Source organism: Oncorhynchus mykiss, chromosome 3 (genome assembly GCF_013265735.2).
Source record: "Oncorhynchus mykiss isolate Arlee chromosome 3, USDA_OmykA_1.1, whole genome shotgun sequence".
Taxonomy (NCBI): Eukaryota; Metazoa; Chordata; class Actinopteri; order Salmoniformes; family Salmonidae; genus Oncorhynchus; species Oncorhynchus mykiss.
In genome coordinates, this window is record NC_048567.1 from 8816356 (window position 1) to 8834316 (window position 17961).

The 17961-nt window shown below is 51.7% G+C and overlaps 1 protein-coding gene across 7 annotated transcripts in view; it reads right to left on the reverse strand.

Annotated features, from left to right (window-relative positions):
• The window catches only part of LOC110520835 (histone-lysine N-methyltransferase ASH1L), a 35029-nt gene that overhangs the window by 11705 nt on the left and 5363 nt on the right, over positions 1 to 17961 (reverse strand). For 5 of the 7 annotated variants that reach the window (XR_005040454.1, XR_005040455.1, XM_036967919.1 and 2 more), the window contains 2 exons: positions 6754 to 7455; positions 1141 to 5446 (listed from right to left, as the gene is read on the reverse strand). Coding sequence is in view for 5 of the 7 variants with exons in the window: in XM_036967919.1 (XP_036823814.1) it covers positions 1141 to 5446; positions 6754 to 7305 (4858 nt within the window). In the remaining 2 variants the exon portion in view is untranslated. Of the gene's footprint in view, positions 1 to 1140; positions 5447 to 6753; positions 7456 to 8751; positions 8970 to 17961 lie in introns of those variants that run through there. The other 2 variants (XM_036967924.1, XM_036967926.1) reach the window with 2 other exon arrangements.

Sequence of the window (17961 nt, forward strand, 5' to 3'; positions counted from 1 at the left end):
GACAGTGTACAGTATGTTGGCCGGCCAGCCAGCCAGGCAGACAGTGTACAGTATGTTGGCCAGCCAGCCAGGTAGACAGTGTTCAGTATGTTGGCCAGCCAGCCAGACAGACAGTGTACAGTATGTTGGCCAGCCAGCCAGGTAGACAGTGTTCAGTATGTTGGCCAGCCAGCCAGGTAGACAGTGTACAGTATGTTGGCCAGCCAGCCAGACAGACAGTGTACAGTATGTTGGCCAGCCAGCCAGGTAGACAGTGTTCAGTATGTTGGCCAGCCAGCCAGACAGACAGTGTACAGTATGTTGGCCGACCGGCCAGCCAGCCAGACAGACAGTGTACAGTATGTTGGCCGGCCAGCCAGCCAGGCAGACAGTGTACAGTATGTTGGCCGGCCAGCCAGCCAGACAGACAGTGTACAGTATGTTGGCCAGCCAGCCAGGTAGACAGTGTACAGTACATTGGCCATGCAGGCAGGCAGACAAACAGCAGCTGAGACAGTGACACATGAACAGGACTATACATAGAGACTGGTGGTTAACTAATGACTGTGTTCTGCTCATAGCTTCATAGCCCAGGGCTCAAACAGCACAGCAGGCAGCCAACTTCACAACCAGAGACATTTCTAAGATCTCTGGCAGATCTGACTGGAAGGGTTATTAACAGACTGTGAGAATGAACCAATAAATGAGGGGAAAATAATGTGCGAGTGTACTGCCCTCAGCCCCCCTCTCCTGCGTGCGTGTATATGTGACAGTTCATGTGTCATGCAGGTTCTCTGTTCAAGTCTCTAACTTGCTGTGGTAATAAAAATAACAGAGACTAATTTCCTCCCCAATATAATGTTTGATGTACTGATTACATAGACCTGAGAGAAGGACAGTCTACCAACCTTACTACTGTCTCTGCTATGTGAAAACCGGCTGTCACTGTAGTATGTCTAGCCTGGGTGCCTGGCTTCAATACTATTCTCTCTCTCTCTCTCTCTCACTCTCACTCACTCACTCACTCACTCACTCACTCACTCACTCACTCAGTCACTCAGTCACTCAGTCACTCAGTCACTCAGTCACTCAGTCACTCACTCAGTCACTCACTCAGTCACTCACTCAGTCACTCACTCAGTCAGTCACTCAGTCACTCACCTGTGCCTCTCCTCTCTGTCTGTGATGGCTCCTCACTCCTCAGTGACCCGTCTTGACTCCCTGGTCTCCAATTGTCTCTTCCGCTCCTCATGCCCCTCCCACTGGTGGCAGAGGAGGTGAAGAGGTTGGTGTGTGTCGGGGGGGTGAAGGTGCTGTGACAGGGTGTGTGTCTCTCCCCCGACTCTCTCTCTGACCCCCCCACAGCGGCTGTCCTCTGCTCTTCTGTCAGAGTGCCCCAGGTGGGATCGAGGGGTCTGAATCCTGCCCCCAGCCCCCCTCTCCTCAGCCAGGGGTTCTGGCGAACCCCCCAGCCCTCCCCGAAAGAGGACAGGTGAGAGGAGCCAAGACAGGTGAGGGGTGTGTGTTTGAGCCTCTCTGATGATGATGATGAAGAGGCTGGTTTAGCAGAAGCAGAGAAGAAAGAAGAGGGGTATTTGCCGTGCCTATGTTGCCGTGGAGACTCCATCAACCCAGCACTCCCTTGTCCTCCAGTCTTTCTACTTCCTCCTGACCCTGTGGTGAACTCTGACCTTAGCTGTGACCCTGCAACTCTCTCATCCTCTTCTTCCTTTCCGTCACGATCACGCTGTCTGTGACGATGTTTGTGTCTGAGCTTGTGTTCACTCCCCCCACAGACACAGGACCGACCAGGGACGGACCCTGCTGGACAGGAACGGACCCCGGCCCTCTTTCCCTCACCCATAACCCCCACGTCCTCACCTCCACCTCCACCCAACCCAGCCTCCCTCAGCTGCCTGCTCCTCCTCCTGTGGAACCTGGCTGGGTTGAGGAGGAGGTGAGGGGGGTGGAGGTGGGGGGCGTAGGGGTGAGGGGGAGGCAGGGGAAAGGAGGGGTGGGGATTTGGGTAATGGGCCATGGTCAGAGGATAGCCTCTGTAGTAGCCAAAACCCAGAGGCATGGGGGGTGTGGAAGAGGTGGTGGCGGAGGCCAGGGGGGTACTGAGAGAGGAGGGGTGGAGGTGCCCTGTGATACCCTGTAAGGCACACCTCCGCCCCTGGCCACAGTCACCCTGGTCTAAGGACTCACAGGGCTTGGTGGGACAGCCACACCTCAACCTCAGCTCTGGCTTTCTGCTGCCATAAGGCAGGCCGTGGCAGGGGTGGGGGTGGAGCGGGGAGAAGGAGGGGTGGGGGGGGTAAGACAGGGGGTGAGGCGAGTAGTATCCACTCAAGTCGATTCTGTAAACGTTTGAGCGGAAATTTTGCGATGGCAATAAGGAAGAGTGCCGTCTTTTCTCCCCACTCTCATCGAGATCCTGCCCCAATCCAGCTTTGGCCCAATCACGGTGGCGCCCAATGCGGACCTCGCTGAACTGCCCAATGAGATCGTCCAGTTCAGAGAGGAAGTCTGGGTCGTGCGCATGCATGAGCAGGTGCTGGTACTTCCTCTTGTGTTTGTGTTTCTGTCTCTTGTGTGTGTTGTGCCCTAGGCAGGGGCAGTGGTCCAGGTGGGAGCGCTGGTTGTGCCCTAGGCAGGGGCAGGGGGGGCAGGTATAGGGACATTCGTACCCCCTCCGCCTGTGCCTGTGTCTGTCTCTGGGTTCCACTAAGTCAGAAGGAGGAGTGTGTCTGTGGGAGGCAGAGGGGGGAGGGGGGGGTGAGGCTGACACTCTGATGGGTGAGGGTACAGGAGGGGGGTGTTCTAGTAACATGGAGGGTGAGGGTTGTCTCTGACCCTTCAGGTTGACCCCTAAACCTGTCCGGAACACTGACCGGGTGACATCTGAGGTCATTCCCATGGTTACCCCCCCTCTCCCTCGGCCCCTCCTTTCCCCCCTCTCTGAGATAGTGTTGTGGTCCATTCCAATCACACTATCACTAGGCAACATCTCCTTGCTGTGTGATTTACTGATAGGTGAGGGTGTGGCTTCTTTCAGGTGTGTGGGGAAGACAGGCAGATGGGGGTAAAGAGGGTGAGGAAGAGGAGGAGAAGAGAGTCTGCTGGAGGGATGGTGGAAGAGGGGATGTCGTCCCTGACCTGGAGAACTCCTCTTTAGGGAGGGAGAGAGGGATGAGCAGGAGGAGAAGGAGGAGGAGAGAGGACGTGGCGATGCACAGGAGGAGGAGGGTGAGGGGAGGGAGAAGGTGTGGGGGAGGAAGAGGGAGGGAGCAGGTTCTGTGCAGCCTCCATCACTGTAAGGGCTCTGGGCTCCACTGGAGTGGGTGAGAGATGGGGAGGGGAATGGGTGAGAGAGGGGAGGATGGGCCTGGGGAGAGGAGAAGAGAGAGGAACTAGAGAGACTGGTGAACAGTGTGGACTGAGAGGCAGGGTTAGAGTTAGCTGGAGCTTTGGGTTTGCGTCCTCTCCTCTTCCCCATGTAGATGGTCCCCCTCTTACTCACGTTGATCTGGGGACCTAGTTTACCCCCAAAGGAGGAGGACAGGGAGGGTGCTGTGGCCGATCCACAAACCCCTCCTGCACACCCACGAGAGTTCTCTCTACCTCCCTCTCTTCCTCTCCCCTCCTTCCCCCCTCCACACCCAGAAAGCATTTCCCTGAGTAGCCTCCTCTTCTTCCTCCTCTTCATCTCTCCTATGATGCTCCTCATCCTCAGCTTCCTGTTCCCCTTTTCAGAGGGGAAGTCTTTACCCCCCTCCTCACCTCCAGAGGGGGTCAGTGTACCCCTGTTCTGGTCCTGGGGAGTCTGTTTGGGGAGGAGGGGGGAGGGGGGCAGCCGTTTGGGGCGACCTCGTTTCCTGGGCGTGGGGTTGGGGCTAGAGGGATTGGTGAGGGTGGGACTGTGATCCAGCACTGGGTTGAGCACATGGGGGTCCGGAGTCTCATCATGCCCATGAGGGAGCATCTCAGCTTGGGTAGGTTTAGGGGAGTGTCTGGGTTGGGGTTCGTCCAAGCTCGAGGTTTGGGATTTGGGGCGACCCCTTTTTCTGGCCTGAGAGACAGGACGGCCAGGTCCAGGTGAAGGGCTAGGGTCAGAGGTCAACAGGTGAGACTGGGTAGGGGATGGGGATCGCCCTGCTGGTCTGGGTCTCACAGGGGTGGAGGTAGAAAGGGAGAGGGAGGACGGACTGGAGGGTGGGGGAATGGAGGGGGATAGGCATGACTCAGCTGACCGAAAGTTGGGTGAGTTAGTAGTTGCGGGTGTCTGGGGGGTAGTGGGGGTCTGTGGGGCAACTAAGGGGCCATCTTGGCGGCCATCTGGGTTCTCTGCCAGTCTCTGTGCCCGGTTCACCAGCCTGGTCCAGCTTGGCCGTCGGGTTTTACGCTTCTTCAGCGGACGGCTGTCCTGCTCTCGGGGGGAGGTAGGAGGAGAGGAAGAGTGGACAGAGAGAGGGGGAGGAGGGAGGGAAGTGAGGGGAGAGGAGGCAGTGGATGGGTTGGAGGGAGAGACGGTGGGTCTTGAGGGGACACCAATATCATCTGATTCCCATGTTCCGCTGGTCAGGTCTGGGCTGGGTGTACCTGTCTTCCTGCTCTGAACCTCAGACATCTGACACTTTGTAGAAGAGGGCGATTTATTCATCCTCAAGTCTCTGGGCTTCTCTCTTTCCTTGTCCTCGTCCCCATTTCTCTCCTCCTTCCCCATCATATCCCTCCCGCTCTCATCCATCCCAGTTCCTTCCTTCCCTCTCTCATCTCTGTCCATCTTTGGACTCTCATTCCTCCCTCTGTCCTCCTTCCCTCTCCCCTTCTCCCCTCTCTTACCCTTCCCTTTCTCACCCCTCACTTTGTCATCTTTCTCTTTCTTCTTCTTGGCTTTCTCCTCCTTCCCTCTCTCATTTCCCACAGAGGACGGTCGTAATGGTCCCCTGCTCAGGCTGGTGAGGGAGGCAGCAGGACTCAGTCTCCCATCAGCCACTGGGGCTCCTCTCTGGTCTAGAAGTAGAGGTGTGAATGGAGGTGGTGTAGGAGGGCAGCTGAAGCCTGTAGTCCTGTCCTGGGCTGCAAGGTCGGCCTGATGGGGGCTGGAGGCTGGAGGTCTTGTTGTTGAGTTCACGTTAGTGGGGGCGGCTGAGGAAGAACAGTTCTGTTTGCGACCTTTGACCTTTGTGAGTCTGGTAGGATGGCAGGTGACTGTAGGTACTCCCCCATTTAGCATACCTCCATCACCCTTAACACCTGCCTCACTGCTAGGGTCCTTTACCAAGGGGGAATGGGGTGATGAGGGAGGGGGGGAATGGGGGGATGAAGCTGTGGGGTCAGAGGCGATTGCCTGGTTCATTTGGGCAGGTGAAGGTAGTTTGCTGTGGGCATCAGGTGGGTCAGGGTGCCATGGTTTCTCCGTTAGGGTGTCTGACTTCTTATAGCCCAGGTTCACAGGGACCTGCTGGGATGAAAACATGGTTATAAACACATTGTTATCAGATCAGATTGGTAATTTATTATGTCATCTATCAGAAAAGATCTAGGTAATTTACAGTTAAGGATTTTAATATAATCCAAAATATTTTAAAGAAATATTTATTCAAAAGAATCCCAGTTAGACCTATGATAGAGTTCTGTTAATGTATTACAAAATGGCTATTTTCTAATCATTTACAGCATTGTGCCCTTGCTAACAAGGAAGTAGAGGTATGTACATGTACTGTGTTTCAGAGCTGCATAGTTCATTAGTGGGTCAGAGAGAGGACAGGGAGAGGAAAGAGAAAGAGGGAGGGAAAAGGAGAGCAAACAAGAGAGAGAAACAGTAAGGGTGGGGTGCTGGTGCAAGCCTGTTGGAAGACAGCTAAAGGACACAATGACAAAGAGAGAGAAACAGTAAGAGACAGAAAGAGAGGAAGAGAGAGAGAGTGTGAGAGGAAGAGAGAGAGAGGAAAAGAGAGAGAGCGTGAGAGAAGAAGAGAGAGCGAGAGAAAGAGAGAAATTAGGACACATGGGGAGGAGAGAAGCTGAGGTGATGGAGACTGAAATGAGGTTGACCCAGCAAGAGGAGAAATTGAGCGATCGAGAAAGAGAGAGAGAGGTGGAGAGAAAGAGAAATGAGAGCAGGTAGAGAAAAGAGGGGAGGTAAAAATAGACAGAGAGAAAGAGACAGGGTAGAGAGAGAACTAGAGAGAAAGGCAGCTGTGCTATTGGTAGCTATAAATGGCCACGAATAGAGATGAGGAGGCTTGACATTTCATGCTTGTCCTGTAATTTGGGAGCTGCGCTGTTGCAGCCTGACTGGTGTTTGCAGCTAAAGCAATAATCTACTCTCTGGGGTGGGTGATTGTCATAAGAGCTGATGGACCAATGTCTGGATCAGCTGCTAATAGTTGCTGTGCTGTGTGACTATTAATAGTCCTGTTCTCTATATTCTAATGCACCACTGCTACTGCTGTTTAAGTTCCTCTATCCAGACAATCACTCACTTGACCTTATTATTATTAGGAACCACTGAGTGTTCTGGACCGGATAACACGCCTGGATGAATAGGAAACACACATACTGAACACTAATGCATATCATGCACAAGCCTACATAAATGTGTAATAATATAGAATTGTGTCAAATGGGAATAGTTCTTCCCACTGGAGAGATTTGTAGGGGACCCGGTATATAAAGCAGAACTGAAGAACTAGTCAATGTAATAAATGAGTAGTAAGTGGTTAAAAAGTCAGGTATTCCGTGAGGTGGAGGTGGTTCTCTTCCTACCTGTTTGGCTGGCGCAGTCTGAGGGTTGGCTGGGCTGGGAGGGGTGGTTGTAGGGGCTGATGATGATGATGATGAAGACGGAGGCAGGGAGGAGTGTATCTTCCTGGTCTGGGTGGTGCTGGGGTCTGACCCCTGGTTCTGCTCTCCGTCCCCCTCCTCCTGAGGACGGTTCCCCTGCCCACTCCCCCCTACCTCCTGACTCCCCCTCCCAGGCCTCTGGTACGTCCTGATGGTGGGTTTACACTCGTAGCCCTCCAGGGTCCTGGGGAGTTTCTTGGTGCGTTTGGCCGTTTGGACTCCGATCCTCAGCCTCACATTGCCCTCAGTGCAGCTCCTCTCTCTGCCTGGGAATGGGAGCTGTCTCTGCCCTGCAGCACCACAGCACCCCTCAATGAGCACCTCCAGTACTGCACCACCTCCTTCCTTCTCTGTCCTCTTCCTCGTCCCACCGCCTACCTCTTTCTCTGGGTACTGCTGTGGTGGGGCTGTGGGGAGGAGAGGCAGTGAGGATGGTGGAGGTAGAGATGGGCCCCCCTTCGCTCTCTGGTCCATCAGAGATGTGAGGGGGGAGGGGTGAGGGGGGAGGGGTGGGGGGGGGCAGCACCCAGGGTGGAAGGGAACAGGTATTGTCCAGAGATCAAATATCAAAAGGCTTTCTGTCCAGCGCTTTGTCGCTCTGTCTGTCAGTCAGTCAGACTTGAACTGAGAAGGATGGAGTGAAAGAGAGAAACAGACAGAGAAAGAGGTCATTTCACGGACATCAGACATTAGTAGCAGTAATACAACAACAACAGGAGTCTCTGTCAGCTTTACTGAAAAACCACAGAGTGACAATCCAAATGTAAAGTACTTTACAAGAAGGTGAAAACACAGAAACTATACTGCCTCTATGGCTCTTACTATCATGCTTATAACAGAAGAAGGTGAAAACACAGAAACTATACTGCCTCCATGGCTCTTACTATAATGCTTATAACAGAAGAAGGTGAAAACACAGAAACTATACTGCCTCTATGGCTCTTACTATCATGCTTATAACAGAAGAAGGTGAAAACACAGAAACTATACTGCCTCTATGGCTCTTACTATCATGCTTATAACAGAAGAAGGTGAAAACACAGAAACTATACTGCCTCTATGGCTCTTACTATCATGCTTATAACAGAAGAAGGTGAAAACACAGAAACTATACTGCCTCTATGGCTTTTACTATCATGCTTATAACAGAAGAAGGTGAAAACACAGAAACTATACTGCCTCCATGGCTCTTACTATAATGCTTATAACAGAAGAAGGTGAAAACACAGAAACTATACTGCCTCTATGGCTCTTACTATCATGCTTATAACAGAAGAAGGTGAAAACAGAAACTATACTGCCTCTATGGCTCTTACTATCATGCTTATAACAGAAGAAGGTGAAAACACAGAAACTATACTGCCTCTATGGCTCTTACTATCATGCTTATAACAGAAGAAGGTGAAAACACAGAAACTATACTGCCTCTATGGCTCTTACTATCATGCTTATAACAGAACAAGGTGAAAACAGAAACTATACTGCCTCTATGGCTCTTACTATCATGCTTATAACAGAAGAAGGTGAAAACACAGAAACTATACTGCCTCTATGGCTCTTACTATAATGCTTATAACAGAAGAAGGTGAAAACACAGAAACTATACTGCCTCTATGGCTCTTACTATCATGCTTATAACAGAAGAAGGTGAAAACAGAAACTATACTGCCTCTATGGCTCTTACTATCATGCTTATAACAGAAGAAGGTGAAAACACAGAAACTATACTGCCTCTATGGCTCTTACTATCATGCTTATAACAGAAGAAGGTGAAAACACAGAAACTATACTGCCTCTATGGCTCTTACTATCATGCTTATAACAGAAGAAGGTGAAAACACAGAAACTATACTGCCTCTATGGCTCTTACTATAATGCTTATAACAGACGACAAAAGACACCAGCTAAATGTCAGCTTACAAGTAGGCTATGTCCTGTTCTCCACTGCAGCTGACCACAGCATCACCCAGCCTGGCAACCCGACACTCTACTAAACCCTACAACTGGAGTCAGCTCCCTCTCTTTCCTCCGCTCTCTCCGTCCAAAGTCCTGAAGAAAATGCTGCAACACAATTTCCCTAGCCGCGTGTGTATGGTGTGTGTGTGTGTGGTGTACGTACGTGTGTGTGTGTGTGTGTGTGTGTGTGTGTGTGTGTGTGTGTGTGTGTGTGTGTGTGTGTGTGTGTGTGTGTGTGTGTGTGTGTGTGTGTGTGTGTGTGTGTGTGTGTGGTCGTATGAAGCAGATGGCAGTAAAGTCACTCAGGAGATGATTCAGATGATGACCTCACTGATGACCTCACTGAACGGAACCCCAGGGGACCAATCATACTCAGCAGAGCAGCCCTTTCCAAGAATGCCTGCACTTACTGGAAAACTCTTTTCAAATCCTTTAAAAAGGTATCATTCCTTCCTTCCTTCCTCTTTCTTTCTTTCTTTCGTTCGTGAAGGGATCACGGATCTAAGGGCTCATGCTCGATACCAACTTCTACTTCCCTCCACACTATAATCCTGCTACCTTTCCCTCCCTCCCTCCCTCCCACCCTCCCTCCCTCCCTCCCTCCCACCCACCCTCCCTCCCTCCCCTCTACTGTACTCCACCTTTCTCTCTTTTCTCTCCAACCTTCTGTTTCATGTCTGTCAGCAACCCTTTGCAACTCTCTCTCTCTCTCTTTCTGAACAGACCACACAGTAAAACGGTCAACCCAGCACCAGGCACCGTATCCATGTTAATGAAAACCATATTTTCTCCCCCTCTTCTCTTCAGTCTTTTTCTCCTCTTCAACCTCAATCCTTCCATTCACATCCTCCAGAACTTTCCCCTCCTCCCTTCTCAGTAGTGGTGTAACACAAATTCGAAGGAACGGGCAAAACGTATTTTTGGAAACGAGTGTGAATTCCTCCCCCTCCCCTGGTTTCCTCTAAGTCAAGTAAGCTTTTCATTGACCCCATTGTAAATTGACTTTTAATGTGATGCTATGGCAAGTAACACACCCAACAATAACGTTCCCCTGAACAGCCATAGTTTACTCTCTGTCTCCCTCTCTCTGTCTCCCTCTCTCTGTCTGCCTCTCTCTGTCTGCCTCTCTCTGTCTGCCTCTCTCTGTCTGCCTCTCTCTGTCTGCCTCTCTCTGTCTGCCTCTCTCTCCGTCTCCCTCTCTCAGTCTCCCTCTCTCCGTCTGTCTCTCCGTCTGTCTCTCCGTCTCCGTCTCTCTGTCCATCTCTCTTTCTCTCTGTCTCTCTCTCTCTGTCTGCCTCTCTCTCTCTGTCTGCCTCTCTCTCTCTGTCTGCCTCTCTCTCTCTGTCTGCCTCCCTCTCCCTCTCTCTGTCTTTGTCTCCCTCTCTCTCTGTCTCCGTCTCTGTCTCCGTCTCTGTCTGTCTCCCCCTCTCTCTGTCTCCCCCTCTCTCTGTCTCCCTCTCTCTGTCTGTCTCCCCCCTCTCTGTCTCCCCCTCTGTCTGTCTCCCTCTCTCTCTGTCTCCCTCTCTCTCTGTCTCCCTCTCTCTCTCTCTGTCCCTCTGTCTCCCTCCCTCTGTCTCCCTCTCTCTGTCTCCCTCTCTCTGTCTCCCTCTCTCTGTCTCCACCTCCCTCTGTCTCCACCTCCCTCTCTCTGTCTCACCCTCTCTGTCTCCCTCTCTCCATCTCCCTCTGTCTCCCTCTCTATCTCTCCGTCTCCCTCTGTCTCCCCCTCTCTCTCTGTCTCCGTCTCCCCCTCTCTCTCTGTCTCCCTCTCTCCCTCTCTATCTGTCTCCGTCTCCCTCTCTCTGTCTCCACCTCCCTCTGTCTCCACTTCCCTCTCTCTGTCTCCACCTCCCTCTCTGTCTCCCCCTCTCTGTCTCCCCCTCTCTGTCTCCCCCTCTCTGTCTCTGTCTCCATCTCTCTGTCTCCCCCTCCCCCTCTCTGTCTCCCTCTCTCCCTCTCTATCTGTCTCCGTCTCCCTCTGTCTCCGTCTCCCTCTGTCTCTCCGTCTCCCTCGGTCTCCCTCTCTGTCTCCCCCTCTCTCTCTTTCTGTCTTCATCTCTCTGTCTCCGTCTCCCCCTCTCTGTCTCCCCCTCTCTGTCTCCCTCTCTCTGTCTCCCCCGCTCTGTCTCCGTCTCTCTGTCTACCTCTCTCCTCCACCCTCTGTCTCCCTCTCTCTGTCTCCCTCTCTCCTCCTCCCTCTGTCTCTCCCACTCTCTCTCCCTCTCTCTGTCTCCCACTCTCTCTCCCTCTCTCTGTCTCCCAATCTCTGTCTCTGTCTCCCGCTCTGTCTCTGTCTCCATCTCTCTCTCCCTCTCTCCATCTGTCTCCGTCTCCCTCTGTCTCCGTCTCCCTCTGTCTCTCCGTCTCCCTCGCCGTCTCCCTCTTTCCGTCTCCCTCTCTCTCCGTCTCCCTCTGTCTCGCTGTCTCCGTCTCCCTCTTTGTCTCCGTCTCCCTGTCTCCATCTCTGTCTCCCTCTCTCTGTCTCCCTCTCTCCTCCTCCCTCTGTCTCTCCCACTCTCTCTCCCTCTCTCTGTCTCCCACTCTCTCTCCCTCTCTCTGTCTCCCACTCTCTGTCTCTGTCTCCCGCTCTGTCTCTCTGTCTCCCTCTCTCCATCTGTCTCCGTCTCCCTCTGTCTCCGTCTCCCTCTGTGTCTCCGTCTCCCTCGCCGTCTCCCTCTTTCCGTCTCCCTCTCTCTCCGTCTCCCTCTGTCTCTCTGTCTTTCCGTCTCTCTGTCTTTCCGTCTCTCTGTCTTTCCGTCTCTCTGTCTCCGTCTCTCTGTCTCCGTCTCTCTGTCTCCGTCTCTCTGTCTCCGTCTCTCTGTCTCCGTCTCTGTCTCTCTCTCTCTGTCTCCGTCTCCCTCTTTGTCTCCCTCTCTCTGACTCCCTCTCTTTGTCTCCGTCTCTCTGTCTCAGTCTCCCTCTCTTTGTCTCCCTCTCTTTGTCTCCCTCTCTCTCTGTCTCCCTCTCTCTGTCTCCACCTCCCTGTCTCAGTCTCTGTCTCCGTCTCCCTCTCTCTGTCTCCGTCTCCCTCTTTGTCTCCCTCTCTCTGTCTCAGTCTCCCTCTCTTTGTCTCCCTCTCTTTGTCTCCCTCTCTCTCTGTCTCCCTCTCTCTGTCTCCACCTCCCTGTCTCAGTCTCTGTCTCCGTCTCCCTCTCTCTGTCTCCGTCTCCCTCTTTGTCTCCCTCTCTCTGTCTCCGTCTCCATCCCTTTGTCTCCCTCTCTCTGTCTCCATCTCTCTGTCTCCCTCTCTCTGTCTCTGCCTCACTGTCTCCGACTCCCTCTCTGTCTCCCTCTGTCTCCGTCTCTCTGTCTCCGACTCCCTCTCTGTCTCCCTCTGTCTCCGTCTCCCTCTTTGTCTCCCTCTCTCCGTCTCCCTCTCTCCGTCTCCCTCTCTCTGTCTCCGTCTCTCTCTCTGTGTCTCCCTCTCTGTGTCTGTCTCCCACTCTCCGTCTCCCTCTCTCCGTCTCCCTCTCTCTGTCTCCGTCTCTCTCTCTGTGTCTCCCTCTCTGTGTCTCCCTCTCTCTGTTTCCGTCTGTCTCCGTCTCCCTCTCTGTGTCTGTCTCCCTCTCTGTGTCTCTCTCTGTCTGTCTCCCTCTCTCTCTCTCTGTCTCCCACTCTCTGTCTCCCTCTCTGTGTCTCCCTCTCTCTGTTTCCATCTCTCTGTCTCCCTCTCTCTGTCTCTGCCTCACTGTCTCCGACTCCCTCTCTGTCTCCCTCTGTCTCCGTCTCTCTGTCTCCGACTCCCTCTCTGTCTCCCTCTGTCTCCGTCTCCCTCTTTGTCTCCCTCTCTCCGTCTCCCTCTCTCCGTCTCCCTCTCTCCGTCTCCGTCTCTCTCTCTGTGTCTCCCTCTCTGTGTCTGTCTCCCACTCTCCGTCTCTCTGTCTCCCTCTCTGTGTCTCCCTCTCTCTGTTTCCGTCTGTCTCCGTCTCCCTCTCTGTGTCTGTCTCCCTCTCTGTGTCTCTCTCTGTCTGTCTCCCTCTCTCTCTCTCTGTCTCCCACTCTCTGTCTCCCTCTCTGTGTCTCCCTCTCTCTGTTTCCGTCTCTCTGTCTCCATCTCCCTCTCTGTGTCTGTCTCCCTCTCCCTCTATCCGTCTCTCTGTCTCCCACTCTCCGTCTCTCTGTCTCCCTCTCTGTGTCTCCCTCTCTCTCTCTCTCTCTCTCTGTCTCCATCTCCCTCTCTGTGTCTCCCTCTCTGTGTCTCCGTCTCCCTGCCTCCCTCTCTCCGTCTGCCTCCCTCTCTCCGTCTCCCTCTCTCTGTTTCCGTCTGTCTCCGTCTCCCTCTCTGTGTCTGTCTCCCTCTCTGTGTCTCTCTCTCTGTCTGTCTCCCTCTCTCTCTCTCTGTCTCCCACTCTCTGTCTCCCTCTCTGTGTCTCCCTCTCTCTGTTTCCGTCTCTCTGTCTCCATCTCCCTCTCTGTGTCTGTCTCCCTCTCTCAGTCTCCCTCTATCCGTCTCTCTGTCTCCCACTCTCCGTCTCTCTGTCTCCCTCTCTGTGTCTCCCTCTCTCTCTCTCTCTCTCTCTGTCTCCGACTCCCTCTCTGTCTCCCTCTGTCTCCGTCTCTCTGTCTCCGACTCCCTCTCTGTCTCCCTCTTTGTCTCCGTCTCCCTCTTTGTCTCCCTCTCTCCGTCTCCCTCTCTCCGTCTCCCTCTCTCCGTCTCCCTCTCTCTGTCTCCGTCTCTCTCTCTGTGTCTCCCTCTCTGTGTCTGTCTCCCACTCTCCGTCTCTCTGTCTCCCTCTCTCTGTTTCCGTCTGTCTCCGTCTCCCTCTCTGTGTCTGTCTCCCTCTCTGTGTCTCTCTCTCTGTCTGTCTCCCTCTCTCTCTCTCTGTCTCCCACTCTCTGACTCCCTCTCTGTGTCTCCCTCTCTCTGTTTCCGTCTCTCTGTCTCCATCTCCCTCTCTGTGTCTGTCTCCCTCTCTCCGTCTCCCTCTATCCGTCTCTCTGTCTCCCACTCTCCGTCTCTCTGTCTCCCTCTCTGTGTCTCCCTCTCTCTCTCTCTCTCTCTGTCTCCATCTCCCTCTCTGTGTCTCCCTCTCTGTGTCTCCGTCTCCCTGCCTCCCTCTCTCCGTCTGCCTCCCTCTCTCCGTCTCCCTCTCTCTGTCTCCGTCTCCCTCTCTCTGTCTCCGTCTCCCTCTCTCTGTCTCCATCTCCCTCTCTGTGTCTGTCTCCCTCTCTCAGTCTCCCTCTATCCGTCTCTCTGTCTCCCACTCTCCGTCTCTCTGTCTCCCTCTCTGTGTCTCCCTCTCTCTCTCTCTCTCTCCGTCTCCCTCTCTCCGTCTCCCTCTCTCCGTCTCCCTCTCTCCGTCTCCCTCTCTCTGTCTCCGTCTCTCTCTCTGTGTCTCCCTCTCTGTGTCTGTCTCCCACTCTCCGTCTCTCTGTCTCCCTCTCTGTGTCTCCCTCTCTCTGTTTCCGTCTGTCTCCGTCTCCCTCTCTGTGTCTGTCTCCCTCTCTGTGTCTCTCTCTCTGTCTGTCTCCCTCTCTCTCTCTCTGTCTCCCACTCTCTGTCTCCCTCTCTGTGTCTCCCTCTCTCTGTTTCCGTCTCTCTGTCTCCATCTCCCTCTCTGTGTCTGTCTCCCTCTCTCCGTCTCCCTCTATCCGTCTCTCTGTCTCCCACTCTCCGTCTCTCTGTCTCCCTCTCTGTGTCTCCCTCTCTCTCTCTCTCTCTCTCTGTCTCCATCTCCCTCTCTGTGTCTCCCTCTCTGTGTCTCCGTCTCCCTGCCTCCCTCTCTCCGTCTGCCTCCCTCTCTCCGTCTCCCTCTCTCTGTCTCCGTCTCCCTCTCTCTGTCTCCGTCTCCCTCTCTCTGTCTCCATCTCCCTCTCTCTGTGTCTCCCTCTCCCTCTCTCTGTGTCTCTGTGTCTCCCTCTCTGTGTCTCCCTCTCTGTGTCTCACACATACACACTTGCTCTGTAGTCTGTGCTGACCAATACACGGCAAAACAACCACCATCTCCTATAACTCTTTCCCTATCATCCCCTCTGTCTCATTCCCATATGTCTCATTCCTCCCTCTCTCTGTCTCAGTCTCTCTCTCATTCCCCTATGTCTCATTCCTCCCTCTCTCTGTCTCATTCCCCTATGTCTCATTCCTCCCTCTCTCTGTCTCCCTCTCTCTGTCTCATTCCCATATGTCTCATTCCTCCCTCTCTCTCTCGATACTCTTAATTTACTAATAAAACACACCCTGTTGTACATTCTTTACTCTCTGTCTCCCTCTCTGTGCCTCTTATGAAACAACTCATCTGTCTCTCAACAGTGCCTTGAGGCTTCCAGTCAGACCATATTATCATATAGAGCTCAGTATCTCTCTGACTACTGGTCACCTCTACAGTGACCACAACTGTGGCCTGACCTAGATAGATAGACAGACACAGACAGACAGAGAGACACAGAGAGACACAGAGAGAGAGAGAGAGAGAGAGAGACACAGAGAGAGAGAGAGAGAGACACAGAGAGAGAGAGAGAGAGAGAGAGAGAGAGAGAGAGAGAATACATATTGTGGAAGTCACAGTGACAATATAGTTTAGCCCTGTTTGCCAATACAATGTCAAGTTGGCTAGATTGAGTGACAGGTTGAAATACCTTTACTTTTCAGAATATGGCATTATAGAATAGACAAAATTATGTTTTTTTTATTTTATTTTACCTTTATTTAACCAGGCAAGTCAGTTAAGAACAAATTCTTATTTTCAATGACGGCCTGGGAACAGTGGGTTAACTGCCCACATGGGGCAGAACGACAGATTTGTACCTTGTCAGCTCGGGGGTTTGAACTCACAACCTTCCGGTTACTAGTCCAACGCTCTAACCACTAGCCTACCCTGCCGCCCCATGTGTTTAGATAACACAAGTACAAGTGCCATGAGTCAACAAGCAGGCCCACACGTAGCCTATATGTAGATAGACTGAGGAAAGAGGTGTGGCCAATACATACTGCACAGAAAAAAAGCTCATCGTATTATTCACTATGACTAAATATGAATGTTATGACCCTCAGTCCTATAAACAACCTGTCTGTCTGTTCCAAGGAAGTGTCTGTCGTGATAATTAACCAGCAGTCGACGATATCTCAACATTAAAAGTAGACTCAGCGATACGACGTAGATGCAGAAAGTAAACAGCATAGTGAGTCAATTTTCGCAACAACTACTGTAATTGAGCATTGGCTCAACTTTTCTGTTTCGATGCCCTGGCTACCACTCTGTGAACAGCGTGAAGCGAACCCCTGCACATGCGCAGATACTTTGTGTGACTGAGTGAGTGAAGTCTTGCATCTTGCTCTTCTCATTATCTCCGGTGCTGATTCTGGCAAAGTCATTTAGCTCAGTCTGCCTTTAAGTAGCGGGTCTACAGCTATTGCAGATGTCAGAGTGATGGATAGACTTGCCACTATTATCATTGTGATCCTCAGCACTCAACAAGCAGTGGGTTAAACCATTGTAATGGCCCTCTCATATCCAACTATCTCCATCAGACTGTCACTGTTATCAGCCATAACTACTAGTACATTAGCATCTCTATGACAACACACTACTGACAGAGCATCCCATTATACGCTATATATACAAAGGTATGTGGACACCCCTTCAAATGTGGGGATTCGGCTATTTCAGCCACATCCGTTGCTGACAGGTGTATAAAATTGTGCACACAGCCATGCAATCTCCACAGACAAACATTGTCAGTAGAATGGCCTTACTGAAGAGCTCAGCGACTTTCAACGTGGCACCGTCATAGGATGCCACTTTTCCATCAAGTCAATTCATAAAATGTCTGCCCTGCTCGAGCTGCCCTGGTCAACTGTAAGTGCTGTTATTGTAAAATGGAAACATCTAGGGGCAACCACAAAGTGGTAGGCCACACAAGTTGACAGAATGGGACCCCGAGTGCTGAAGCGTGTAGCACATCGTCTGTCCTCAGCTGCAACGCTCACTACCGAGTTCCAAACTGCCTCTGAAAGCAACGTCAACACAATAACTGTTGGTCAGGAGCTTCATTAAATGGGTTTCCATGGCCGAGCAGCCAAACACAAGCTGAGCTACCAAACACAAGTGGTGTCCATACAGAAATGGTTTGTCGAGATCGGTGTGGAAGAACTTGACTGGCCTGCACAGAACCCTGACCTCAACTCCATCGAACACCTTTGGGATGAATTGGAACGCAGACTGCGAGCCAGTCCTAATCGCCCAACATCAGTGCTCGACCTCATTAATGATCTTGTGGCTGAATGGAAGCAAGTCCCAGCAGCAATGTTCCAACATCTAGCCCTTCCTATGCTGGTTTGTACTTGGGTAAATGACTTCATTTTGGATCCTTCTAATAACCATTTCTTTGACCGGATTATATGGTGGGGACGCTATATTGATGATGTTTGCCTGTTCTGGTCCGGCTCAGAAGATGAACTTATTTCCTTCCACCAATACCTTAACAACATTAACCCTAACATCAAACTAACTATGGAGTACAGCAAGGATAACATTCATTTTTTGGACCTCGACATTAGTAAAAATGACAGCGGTTGTTTGCACACATCAATCTTTAGGAAGCCTACAGATGGGCATACCATTCTGAGGGCAGACAGCTCTCACCCCAGAAGGCTAAAAGAGAATATTCCATATGGCCAATTCCAAAGAGTCCGCAGAATTTGCGATCAGGAAACAGACCACAGTGTCAAATCTACTGAATTGGAGAATCGCTTCTTGAATCGGGGCTACAGCGTTCAGGTCCTGAAAGATGCAGGTATAAGGGCTGGATTACATGACAGAGAGAACTTGTTGTGAAGGGGAGAGCCTTGTGATACATCAGAGAGTGTATTATGTTACAAAATACAGCACTGAAGCAGAGAACATTAAAAGAATCATTAAAAATAATTGGGGAATCATCCAAAGTTATACGCTACTACGCCAAGTCTTTCCTGAGCCACCAGTCATAAGCTTTAAGAGATGTCCTACCCTAAATGACAAATTAGTTCACAGTTATCTTCCGGGTGACTCTCAAAAAACGTGGCTTAACCACAAACCCAAGGGTTCTTTTAAATGTAACCATTGCAACAGAAGAAAAATATTAAAATATTGCACAGAATAAATATTTTGTTGACACAGCTTCCAAAATGGAGTATTACGTCAAGCATTTCATTAACTGTAACTTGTAACTACAAGTCCCTACACCATGGCAAGACAC